The sequence below is a fragment of the Mobula hypostoma genome, chromosome 14 (assembly GCF_963921235.1).
Source record: "Mobula hypostoma chromosome 14, sMobHyp1.1, whole genome shotgun sequence".
Lineage (NCBI taxonomy): Eukaryota > Metazoa > Chordata > Chondrichthyes > Myliobatiformes > Myliobatidae > Mobula > Mobula hypostoma.
This window is the reverse complement of record NC_086110.1, coordinates 17740753-17754133: the sequence shown is the minus strand read 5'-3', so window position 1 is coordinate 17754133 and position 13381 is coordinate 17740753. Positions and strand designations below refer to the sequence as shown.

Below are 13381 nucleotides of genomic sequence, written 5' to 3'. Positions count from 1 at the left end.
AGGGATCAATATCTTTGCAGGCAGATTTTCTAGAGCTGTTGGGAAAGGTTTAAAGTAATTTGGGAGGGGGATGGAAGCCAGGTGTGATAGGTGTGATGATGGGGTTGTTGATATGCAGGTAGATGGATGGAGCATGTAGAGAGATCCTGAGGAAGGACAAGGGGTAGATAGGGCATAATTGCAGTCAATTGTATGGGTTTGAAACACAAGAGGGTCTGCAGATGCTGGAAATCAAGAGCAGCAGCACACAAAATGCTGGAAGCATCAAAATCACAGGTGACGGACTTAAAGCGAGGTTCAGTGCTTGGATCTTCGACATTGTGCCCATTACAGAGATGGCAGTCATAAGGGCAGGAATGGCTGCTGGAGGTTCCAGTGTTAAGGTGTTTCAAAAGAGGTAGGGAGGGAGGTAAGCAAGGTGGGAGAATGGCACTGCTAATCAGGGATAGTATTGCAGCTGCAGAAAGAGAGGACTTCCAAGAAGGATCATCTACTGAGTCAGTGTGCATGGATGTTAGAACAGAAAGGAAGAAATCACTCAATCGGGAGTACTTCATAGGCCCCTAAATAGCAACAGGGACACTGAGGAGTGGATAGGTAGGCAGGTGAGTTCAAGAGCCACAAGTAATGTTGCAACCCTATAAAACTCTGGTTAGACCACGCATGGAGTATTGTGTTCAGTTCTGTTCTCCTCGTTATAGGAAAGATGTTGGAAGCTTTGGAGAGGATGCAGAGGAGAGTTACTATGATGCAGCCTGGATTGGAGAGCATGTCTCATGAAGATCAGTTGAGCAAGCTGAGGCGTTTCTGTTTGGAGCGAAGGAGAATGAAAGATGACTTGATGGAAGTATATAGGATAAGAGGTATAGATAGAACAGATAGCCAGGGACATTTTCCCAGGGTGGAAATGGCTAATAGGAGGGGAATACTTTTAAAGTGATTAGAGGAAACTATAGGAGGAGGGTTGTCATATTTTTTTAAACAGAGTTGTGGGTGCGTGGAACACGCTGCCAAGGCTGTTGGTAGAGACAGGTATGTTAAGGGTATTTAAGAGACTCTTAGATGGCACGTGGCAGTTAGAAAAACGGAGGGCTATGTGGGAGTGAAGAGCTAGATTCATCTTGGAGTAGGTTATAAGGTTGGCACAGCATCATTGGATGAAGTCCCTGTATTGTGCTGTACTATTCTTTGTTCTCAAAAAGTGTTTAAAACAAAGGGCACCATTTTGTTTGAACTTCTAATTCATCATCTTATTGCCTCTCAGAGGTACTTCATGTTTATCTCACATATCTAACTAATTTCTAATCTCTAATTGCCTTTCTTCAGCTTAGCTTGAATCTCTCCTAGCCACTGGATCATAAAACATAGAACAGTAGAGCACAGTATTGGGCTTTTGATCCACAATGTTTTGCTAACCAATATAAACCTACTCCATGATCTCTTTAGCCCTTCCCTCCTACACAGCCTATAACCCTCCACCTTTTTCTTACATTCATGTGCCAGTCTAAGAGTTTTTAAATGTCCCTATAATGTCAGCCCCAACTATCAATCCTGGCAGTGTATTCCCAGCACTTAACATCTTTGTGCTTATACAGTTCTCTGACGTCTCCCCTAAACTTTCCTCTACCCACCTTTTAAATGGATGTCCTCTGGTATTGGCCATTGCTACTCTGCGGGAAAAGGTTCTGGCTGTCCATTGTATCTATGCCTCTCATAATCTTAGATACCTCTTTCAAGTCACCTTAATTTCCATTTTCCATCAGTTTCCAACCTCAACTGTGGCATCTTCTCTCTCACTTACCATCCCACTATGCATGTCAACTGACTGCTAACCTTGTCATCTTCCTTTCCATCTTTCTCACCCAGTCCATTGCATCTTCTTTGACAATGCCTGCAAATAAGTCATGGACCTGCTTGGCATTGAATCCTACAATGTCCATGCATTTAACAAATAAAATCTTTCTTATTGAGTCTCACTGCATTGACATCTGAGCTGTCAGTAAAGCTTGACCTTGATGTGATTTCACCTAGCACATTACTGTGACTTCCCAAATCTCAAGACTTCCCATACATTCCCTGCTAATTCTTTGATGGATTTTCTAAGAATGATTAACCCTGTGCTTAGTTTGCTGTAAATCTGAAAATGAAAATAAGGCAGGGAGGTTCTTTGTGATTCACTCAGCCTAAATGTGTCATATGATAATCGAAGTCAGGTTGGACTTCGCTTCTGAATTTCAGTTACATTAACATTAATGGAACAGAATTTCAAGTGCAGCATACAACCTGCTCCTGCTACAATAACAAGGGTTTATTCCAAGCAACAGATTACAAATGTCCAGTTTTAGCTCATGTCTGTATACACCTGTCACTTTTATATGGCCTTGCAATTTTCGTTTGATGTGAGATAAGCATGACCATTTTTCTGCTCAATGAACCGAACAAATTGGTGGCATTATGTCTTCTTTGCTGAATGCACCAGAAGAATTTTATACATATAGAAAGGCAGGTAACATAAAATTATTTTTGTTGCTTTAATTGTTCTAGAAGATCATGTGTAACATGTAAAATCAATCTGCAATGTACTTGTGCGGTAAATTTAAAGGATGGAATATTTAATGTAAACGTAACAGTAACACATAGAACGTCAACTGATTCTTACTCTCACTTGCTTGTGGCGCAGGCAGCAATCCAGAGATTACTACACTTGAGATACTGCTTTTCAGCTTCCTACCTAGTCCCCTATGTTCTCTCCTCAGGACCTCACCCCTTTTCCTACCTCTGTTGTTGTTACCAATATGCACCATAACTTCTGGCTGCTCACCCTCCCCCTTGAGATTGCTACAGACTCTATCTGAGATGACCCTGACCCTGGCACCTGGTAGCAACTTACCACCTGGGGATCTCTTTTACATCCACTGAATCTCTTGTCTGTTCCCCTAACTATCGAGTCCCCTATCTGACTACATGCCTCTTCCCCCAACTTCCCTTCTCAGCAACAGAGCCGGATTCAGTGCAGAGATTTTGAAGGAATATGTTTTCATTTGACTGTGGTTAAAATTCACAAAGAATTCATTTTATTCTATGATTTAAGGTATTACTGTTCTCCAACCTAAATAATTTCACAAATACATTTTTATTATTAGCTGTCAAATGGATTTTGTGCTTATTTAATAATTTCCTTCAAAATTAACTCTGAAAAATCCCTTGTTTTGAATTAACATCTTTGCCTGTGAGAGTCAATTGTTAGTACATTTAAACTGCATTGTTCGAAGTTGTTTGTCAGAACTGCCATGGGGAAAAGGAATACTTCAAAGCTGTGATTAGTATTTTGTTTTGACATCGTAAATAATAAGGTTTTGTTGGCCAAGCCGTCTGTGAACATCAGTAAGAGGTAAAGTGATACTGCAATAGCTATAGACGGCTGAAATCCCATATAATTTCTTTACACTTAACAACTGACAACCCCTCAGTATTTTGCTATTTTAATGTAAATTTCTTATAGAAAACATCATTTTAATGGCAAGTCTGAAGTAGTCCAACTGCTGAGCTCAAGAAGAATCCCTGTCTTCTTGCTTTTGCTAAACCCTGAGTGAAGTTTTTCTATTCAGATGGAAGTGCTGGTTATTGAAACGAAGCCTATGGTAAACTAATCATTTTCATCCTCATGTTTTCATGTCCTTTTCATTACTACTGGCCATATCTTTATGATCATACATGTTTGGTTTGTCAAGTGTCTTCAAAATGCTATTAAGAAGTTGACAGACCACAATAAGAAAATAAAAGTATACACTTAGTGTGAGAATTCTTACAACTGATTCATATTCATTCTTATACTGAAACCTAATATTGCAAGGCATGACTGTACAAGTTATCTGGTATTAGTTGGACTGATACAGTGCTTCGTTATATAGCAGTGAGTAGTCAGAATGACATTGACCGATCATAATTTCCAATCTGGTGCATCGTTAATGACAGTTAACATGTCAGAGAAGTTGTTGAAAATGAGTACCAAAATTGTCTGCAACGATGAAAGGAAAAGTAGAGCGAGGAGGTTCAAAAAGTCTTTATCTATTCTTTACATGACATACAGTGGCATGCAAAAGTTTGGGCACCCCAGTCAAAATTTCTATCACTGTGAATAGCTAAGCGAGTAAAAGATGACCTGATTTCCAAAAGGCATAAAGTTAAAGATGACACATTTCTTTAATATTTTAAGCAAGATTACATTTTTATTTCCATCTTTTACAGTTTCAAAATAACAAAAAAGGAAAAGGGCCCGAAGCAAAAGTTTGGGCACCCTGCATGGTCAGTACTTAGTAACACCCCCTTTGGCAAGTATCACAGCTTGTAAATGCTTTCTGTAGCCAGCTAAGAGTCTTTCAGTTCTTGTTTGGGCGATTTTCGCCCATTCTTCCTTGCAAAAGGCCTCTAGTTCTGTGAGATTCTTGCGCCGTCTTGCATGCACTGCTCTTTTGAGGTCTATCCACAGATTTTCGATGATGTTTAGGTTGGGGGACTGTGAGGGCCATGGGAAAACCTTCAGCTTGCGCCTCTTGAGGTAGTCCATTGTGGATTTTGAGGTGTGTTTAGGATCATTATCCTGTTGTAGAAGCCATCCTCTTTTCATCTTCAGCTTTTTTACAGAGGGTGTGATGTTTGCTTCCAGAATTTGCTGGTATTTAATTGAATTCATTCCTCCTTCTACCAGTGAAATGTTCCCTGTGCCACAGGCTGCAAAACAAGCCTAAAGCATGATCGATCCACTCGCGTGTTTAACAGTTGGAGAGGTGTTCTTTTCATGAAATTCGCACCCTTTTTTCTCCAAACATACCTTTGCTCATTCCGGCCAAAAAGTTCTATTTTAACTTCATCAGTCCACAGGACTTTTTTCCAAAATGCATCAGGCTTGTTTAGATATTCCTTTGCAAACTTCTGGTGCTGAATTTTGTGGTGAGGATGCAGGAAAGGTTTTCTTCTGATGACTCTTCCATGAAGGTCTTATTTGTGCAGGTGTCGCTGCACAGTAGAACAGTGCACCTTCCTGAATCTTCCTGAAGGTCTTTTGCAGTCAAACGGGGGTTTTGATTTATCTTTTTAGCAATCCTACACACAGCTCTCTCAGAAAGTTTTCTTGGTCTTCCAGACCTCAACTTGACCTCCACCATTCCTGTTAACTGCTATTTCTTAATTACATTATGATCTGAGGAAACAGATACCTGAAAATGCTTTGCAATCTTCTTATAGCCTTCTCCTGCTTTGCAGGCATCAATTATTTTAATTCTCAGATGCTGGGCAGCTGCTTAGAGGATCCCATGGCTGCTGATTGTTGGGACAAGGTTTGAGGAGTCAGGGTATTTATAAAGCTTTGAAATTTGCATCACCTGGCCGTTCCTAACAATGACTGTGAACAAGCCAAAGCCCTAACAAGCTAATTAAGGTGTGAGACCTTGGTAAAAGTTATCTGAGAGCTCAAATCTCTTGGCGTGCCCAAACTTTTGCATGGTACTCCTTTCCTTTTTTTCACTGTAAAATTGCACAAAACAAAAATAATATACTAACCTTGCTTAAAATGTTGAAGAGAATGTTTCATCTTTAACTTTATGCCTTTTGGAGATCAGTTCATCTTCTACTGACTTAACTATTCACAGTCACAGAAATTTTGATCGGGGTGCCCAAACTTTTGCATGCCACTGTAAGTTATTCCTTTATTTTATCTCCCCAAATATGGCATTGAGCATTTGTTTAGTTTTGTTCCAGATGATAACCCTGCCATTGTTCAGTACTAGTTCATTGCTGTGGAAAAAAATAACTTACAACATAGCTTGTTAGTAAATAGCTACGGACAGTGAAGATGGCATTGGTTATACGCAATACATTTGTGTTTTATTCAAAATGTTACTGTCTGAATAACATGTTTAGTGTCTAAGAACATGTATACTAAAAGCAATTAAAATACACGAGTAACATACATCAAAGTTGCTGGTGAACGCAGCAGGCCAAGCAGCATCTATAGGAAGAGGCGCAGTCGACGTTTCAGGCCGAGACCCTTCGTCAGGACTAACTGAAGGAAGAGTGAGTAAGGGATTTGAAAGCTGGAGGGGGAGGGGGAGATGCAAAATGATAGGAGAAGACAGGAGGGGGAGGGATGGAGCCGAGAGCTGGACAGGTGATAGGCAGAAGGGGATACGAGAGGATCATGGGACAGGAGGTCCGGGAAGAAAGACGGGGGGGGGGTGACCCAGAGGATGGGCAAGAGGTATATTCAGAGGGACAGAGGGAGAAAAAGGAGAGTGAGAGAAAGAATGTGTGCATTAAAAAGAGTAACAGATGGGGTACGAGGGGGAGGTGGGGCCTAGCGGAAGTTAGAGAAGTCAATGTTCATGCCATCAGGTTGGAGGCTACCCATACGGAATATAAGGTGTTGTTCCTCCAACCTGAGTGTGGCTTCATCTTTACAGTAGAGGAGGCCGTGGATAGACATGTCAGAATGGGAATGGGATGTGGAATTAAAATGTGTGGCCACTGGGAGATCCTGCTTTCTCTGGCGGACAGAGCGTAGATGTTCAGCAAAGCGGTCTCCCAGTCTGCGTCGGGTCTCACCAATATATAAAAGGCCACATCGGGAGCACCGGACGCAGTATATCACCCCAGTCGACTCACAGGTGAAGTGATGCCTCACCTGGAAGGACTGTTTGGGGCCCTGAATGGTGGTAAGGGAGGAAGTGTAAGGGCATGTGTAGCACTTGTTCCGCTTACACGGATAAGTGCCAGGAGGGAGATCAGTGGGGAGGGATGGGGGGGACGAATGGACAAGGGAGTTGTGTAGGGAGCGATCCCTGAGGAATGCAGAGAGAGGGGGGTAGGGAAAGATATGCTTAGTGGTGGGATCCCGTTGGAGGTGGCGGAAGTTACGGAGAATAATATGTTGGACCCGGAGGCTGGTGGGGTGGTAGGTGAGGACCAGGGGAACCCTATTCCTAGTGGGGTGGTGGGAGGATGGAGTGAGAGCAGATGTACGTGAAATGGGGGAGATGCGTTTAAGAGCAGAGTTGATAGTGGGGGAAGGGAAGCCCCTTTCTTTAAAAAATGAAGACATCTCCCTCGTCCTAGAATGAAAAGCCTCATCCTGAGAGCAGATGCGGCGGAGACGGAGGAATTGCGAGAAGGGGATGGCGTTTTTGCAAGAGACAGGGTGAGAAGAGGAATAGTCCAGATAGTTGTGAGAGTCGACGCAGACTGGGAGACCGCTTTGCTGAACATCTACGCTCTGTCCGCCAGAGAAAGCAGGATCTCCCAGTGGCCACACATTTTAATTCCACATCCCATTCCCATTCTGACATGTCTATCCACGGCCTCCTCTACTGTAAAGATGAAGCCACACTCAGGTTGGAGGAACAACACCTTATATTCTGTCTGGGTAGCCTCCAACCTGATGGCATGAACATTGACTTCTCTAACTTCCGCTAATGCCCTGCCTCCCCCTCGTACCCCATCTGTTATTTATTTATATACACACATTCTTTCTCTCTCTCTCCTTTTTCTCCCTCTGTCTCTCTGACTATACCCCTTGCCCATCCTCTGGGTCCCCCCCCTTTTCTTTCTCCCTGGGCCTCCTGTCCCATGATCCTCTCATATCCCTTTTGCCAATCACCTGTCCAGCTCTTGGCTCTATCCCTCCCCCTCCTGTCTTCTCCTATCATTTTGGATCTCCCCCTCCCCCTCCCACTTTCAAATCTCTTACTAACTCTTCCTTCAGTTAGTCCTGACGAAGGGTCTCGGCCTGAAACGTCGACTGCGCCTCTTCCTATAGATGCTGCTTGGCCTGCTGCGTTCACCAGCAACTTTGATGTATGTTGCTTGAATTTCCAGCATCTGCAGAATTCCTGTTGTTTGCGTTTAAAATACACGAGTAAGGTGTTTTTCAGATGTTGGAATAGAATAACACATCTGGCGGTCATTTGTCCTGCTGCCATTTAGCATTATTGCAAGAGCGGTAAAGAAGCAAGTATAAAAATGAGGCTACAGAAGAGAAAGGGGTATGAAATCAATACCATAGTACATATCCATGACACACATAATGCCATTAGCAGATGTTGGCTAAATCTCTGTCTAAAGTTTGGGCTGATAGAAACATGAAACACTGACATTAATATGATGCTTTGCTGCATCTGAAAAGTGCTTTACATGCTGTTAATTACATTGAATAGTAGAAACTACCAAAATGCTTTTATGTAATTTGGAAGTGCTTGAGGAGCAGGGAGGATTTGCACAAGGAACTGGAACACCGAGCTTTTGGGCTTCATCTTACCAACTCTTACAATGACGACACATACACCCACTAATTAAGTAGAATTGTGCATAGTTTAAAACTTCTTTGAAGGTACAGTTATGCTTCAGTCAGTTTGAATGTAAATGAATCACTTCACATTTTACCCCTTTGCATTTGTTTTACTATCATTAAGTTAGCATTACTATAGTCATACAAAGAAACAGGAACATAAGCTTATATACAGATGTATAATTAGATTGTTTTTCTTGTTCTCTGGTCTTTGTTGCAAGTCTAAGCATATTTTTAAAAAAATACTTGCTTGCTCTCTTGTCTACTCTCTTGATGAGAATTATCCCAGGAATGAGGAGCATGTGATGGCTCTGGACCTATACTCCCTGGAGTTTAGAAGAATTGTGGGGGGATGTTCTTGAAACCTATCGAATATTGAAGTGCCTCGACAGAGTGGATGTGGAGAGGATGTAGAGATGAGGAAGACTCCTTTAGTAAGAGGGTGATGAATCTGTGGAACTCATTGCCATGGCCTGCAGTGGAGGCCAAGCCGCTGAGTATATTTAAAGTGAGGTTGATTGGTTCTTGATTAGTCAGAGCATCAAAGGTTATGGAGAGAATACAGAAGAATGGGTTTCAGAGGGATAATAAATCAGCCCTGATGGAGTAATGGAGTAGACTTTCTGGGCCAAAAGGTCTAATTCTTCTTTTCTGTATCTCATGGTCATATGGCCCACAGAATAAATTAGCCTCCTTTTGCTGAGAGCTCACATGCTAGAACTCAGCAAACTGGCAATGATCTATCTGTCAACATCAGGAATAAGTGGATGGTGGCTGAAAATTCTCCTGAAGTATTCTGGGAGAAGCCCAGGGGTGAGAATATGGAACATAGAGTAGGTTAAAAGGTTGGCACAACATTGTGAGCCGAAGAGCCTGTACTGTGCTCTCATGTTCGAAGATCAATCTAATCCCTCCCTCCTACATAGTCCTCCATTTTTCTATCATCCATTTACATATATAAGAGTTTCTTAAATGCCCCTAATGGATCTGCCTCTACCACCACCCTGACAGGGTTTTTCACCCCCATGACCTCTGCCATGCCCTCTATCCTTCCTCCAATCATATTAAAATTTTGACCCTTTCCGCCATTTCTGCCTTGGGAAAAGTCTCCGGCTATCCACTCAATCTATGCCTCTTTTCTTTTTGTACACCTCTTTCAAGTCACCTCTCATTCTCCAAAGAGAAAAGCCCTGGCCCACTTGATTTGTCATCAGAAGACATGCCCTCTATTTCAGGCAGCATCCTGGTAAATCTCCTCCGGATCCTCTCCAAAGCTTCTACATCCTTCCTATATGATGTGACCAAAACTGAACACCATATGCTCTAACCAAGGTTCTATAGACCTGTAACATTATCTCACAGCTCTTGAACACAATCCCATGACTAACAAAGACCAATCCACCATATGCCTTTTTAACAACTCTGACTTGCACAGCAACTTTGAAGGATCGATGGACATGGACCCCAAGATCCCTCTGTTACTCCACACTGCCAAGAACCCATATTATGTCTACAAATTTGATCTTCCATAATGAATCACATCACAATTTTTCAGGTTGAACTGCATCTGCCACTTCTCAGCCCAGCTCTTCATCCTGTCAATGTCCTGCTACAACCTACAGCTATCTTCTACACTATCCACAACACCCCCAGCATCCGTATCATCTGCAAGTTTACTAGCCCACATTTCAGTTCCTCATGCAAGTCATTAAAAAAAAATCAAAAAGCAGGGTGTCCTAAGACAGATCCCTGTCTGAGACTCTTCATCAGAATTGCAAAAGAGAGAAACCAGGTTCATGTCAGTAACATGAAAAGCAGGGGAGAGAATGGAGAGATAGGTGAGACAAAGTAAGTTAAATCAGCAGGTAGAGTAGCAGTTAAGGTTAGATTATGCCTCTTGTCTGTGCAATATGTTGCTAATAACAAGGCTGTAGGAAATGTGCAGCTGGCTGGATCTCTAATAGAAAAAAAAATGACACAAAATGATTATCGGCAGAACGGGCCAGTTCTGATACAGACAGAAAGAAAGTTAATTATCTGAAGTTGAGTCATTCAATATTGAGTTCTGAAGAGGTTGCAGGTAGAAGATGAGTTATTGTTTGTTTCTCAATCTTGCATTGGGCCTTGGAACTGTGCAGAATGTCACAGACAGAGAGAGGTCAGAGTGGGAGAGTCTTAGCAAAAAGTGTAGTGGCAACAGGAAGATGAGGACTGAGTATAGGTACTCCGCAAAGTGATCACACAAACTGCCTTTCATTTCATTCACATAAAGGGTTGCAGTTTGTGACCACTGAATGCAGTAAACTAGGTCAAAGGAAGTACAAGTGAATTGCTGCTTCGCCTAGAAAGACTGTTTGGCTGCTTGGATAATTGGAAGGAAAAAGGTCAAAAGGATGAATGTTGTACCCACTACAGTTGCACGGAAAAGTTCCACAAGGTGGGGAATGGTTGATTGGCACAAAAGATCAGACCTGGGAGTTGAGGTGGAAGCCATCCCTCTGAAATGTTAAAACGGGAGGGGAATATATATCCGTGGGAGAGTGGACTCTTTTGGAGCTGGTGAAAATTGTGATGTTGTTGAAAATTGTTGAATGTGGATGCTGGTGGGGTTACAAGATGAGGATGGGGAACTCTGCACTTGCTTTGTTTAGGACAAGGAGTGAGAACTGAGGTGTGGGAAATGAATGAGATCCAATCGTGAGGTCCACAGTGGCAGAGGAAAATCCCAAGCTCAGAGGCACCTCTGCAGAACATCTCATCAGAGCAAATATAAAGAACCTTGGGGCACTTGGCGAATGCAATGGAGCCCTTGTTTTATTTTGAGAGCAAAGTAAATGCATTTAGCAGCTTTTCATGTTAAATATAACTTTCTTTTTTAAAGGGAGGTCACATGACATCAGGAAAATTCTCATTTGCATCAATGCCAAGTCGAACATCTTTCTCTGAAACATCTGTAACAAACCTCCTGTGAGTATAAGTCATTGTGCTTTTATGGATTTCTTTCTGCAGTCCAGAGCTGGAAGTTGCACCATAGTTCAATTTCCATTCGGGAATATTTTAGGCATTCACTCTTCTGGCCTCCAGTTATTCCTTCCTTTGGCCTTGGCATGAGTAACAAGAGGATGATATAAACTTCACCCAGTAACTTGAGAAGAGGCAATTAATTGCCAAAGATTTTCATGAACAATTATAAAGTCACATGACTGGTTAGATTGATAATTAAACTAAATCTGATGTATATTTCTACATAATATGAATGTAAAATAATATACTTTAATCTCAGGATTTCTGTAAGTGCCTACTTTGATATCTTTTATATTGGTCTTGAATACTGAAGTGTATTGAATATTAAAGGTACCGTATATGTTATAGCATTGAAGTTTATATCGAGAATGTAAGGATGGGGTCATTGTCATATAGTGTTTTTCATTGCATCTGCTACAGAATGATTCTGAGATTTAACGTCAATGCTGGTTACAAACAATACCCACTCACTGGTCTTATGATGTTTCCAAAGCTTTATTGAACTATGTAAAGTGAATTATTTACCACTATTGGATTTTATTGATCTTTTTTCATGATGACCATGCAGAGATTAGATACTTAAGGTGCTATTTTATGATTCAGAGAATTATCCTTAAGAAAATCGCTTGAACCTGTGGCATTGTCTTGCCATAACTTTGTGTAAGCAGGTTTAATGTAGTGCTGATCCTTCTGGCGATCAGTACATCTGTGCAACATTTAGGTTATGTCACACATTCCAGATATGTTATTTCTGGAATGGAAATAGGAAATTAATACCAATTGATGGGGTATTTAAGTGATGTTGTTAATGCTTTTGTACTGATCTGAGCAGCTAATCATCAACAGAAGAGAAAAAAATGTCATCATTTTTGCCACGTTTTCTATTCAAGTGACTTTATTAGACATGGCTTCAGTGTGGCAACATTTCCCTCATTGTATACTTAACCAAAGCAAAAGTGAACAGGGTCAAGGTTAATTTGCTTCTGATGGAACTCTGAGGAGTGAAATTGCCCATGTATGATTTATTTTAACATGAACTGAGCATTTTCAGCCATTATTATGCTGACTTGCAGGAGTAGGCTTACTTGTGGGGTGAGCCCAGATTATTTAAATTACTATAGTAAATTACTTTGGATCACATAACTTAACATTTTGAGTAATTTCATTTTTGTGCTTGTCCTGGTTATATGGCTCCTCCTTCCACTGGGTAGCAGGCAGAGCAGGCCCTGAACTATGCTATTTTTTGTTGATGTCTACAGCATACAAATGATCTATGACTTACAGTCATGAAATTGCTGGCGGAGTTTAAAAAAAATCCTTAGAGCAACACAAAAGGCTTGAGGAACTCACAAAGTCCTGTAGAATCTATGGAGGGGAATAAGTAGGTGATGTTTTGGATCGTTCCACTCCATAGATTCTGCCTGACCTACTGAGTTCCTCCTGCATTTTGTGCATTGCTTTGGAGAATCTTTTGTGTTTATAAGAATCCCTAGATCCAAATTTGCCAGATTATATATTTAAATGGTATCAATATATTTTTAAATGGTATTTTATTTTTGTGTATTAATTTTGTTTTTCTATGGATCAGGAGAGAAAGCGGTAGTGCAGTTTGTCTAGACTTGCAAGTGATTGACACAGTGAGGAGTGGCAGAGATCGGGAAGACACAGTGATGCACCATGTCTTGAGAGAGAACCTGTACAAACCAAGGAGAAGGGTAAGGCGCTTTTATAACTACACTGGGAAGTTAGATATATTTTGCCCAAATACAAAGCTAACCACCCAGCTCGATCAGAATGGGCTCAGTTCTGAATGATTGTCGGTTAGCTGATTGCACCAGAGAATGATAGGGGTGCACAACTGGCCTCAGTTTCCCCGAAACCAAGAGAACATTTATTTTGAATTCCTAAGCAACACACACAAAATGCTGGAGGAACTTAGGCTAGGCAGCATATAGGGCAAAGAATAAATGGTCGACGTTTCGGGCCAAGGCCCTTCATCAGGACTGGAAAGGAAGGGAA

The 13381-nt window shown here is 41.5% G+C and overlaps 1 protein-coding gene across 1 annotated transcript in view; it reads left to right on the top strand.

Moving 5' to 3' along the window:
• slc9a5 (solute carrier family 9 member A5) overlaps positions 1 to 13381 on the top strand; it is a 252309-nt gene that overhangs the window by 207169 nt on the left and 31759 nt on the right. Inside the window, exons 11-12 of the mRNA XM_063066729.1 lie at positions 11220 to 11305; positions 12951 to 13077. Coding sequence (XP_062922799.1) covers positions 11220 to 11305; positions 12951 to 13077 — 213 coding nt within the window. The remainder of the gene's footprint in view (positions 1 to 11219; positions 11306 to 12950; positions 13078 to 13381) is intronic.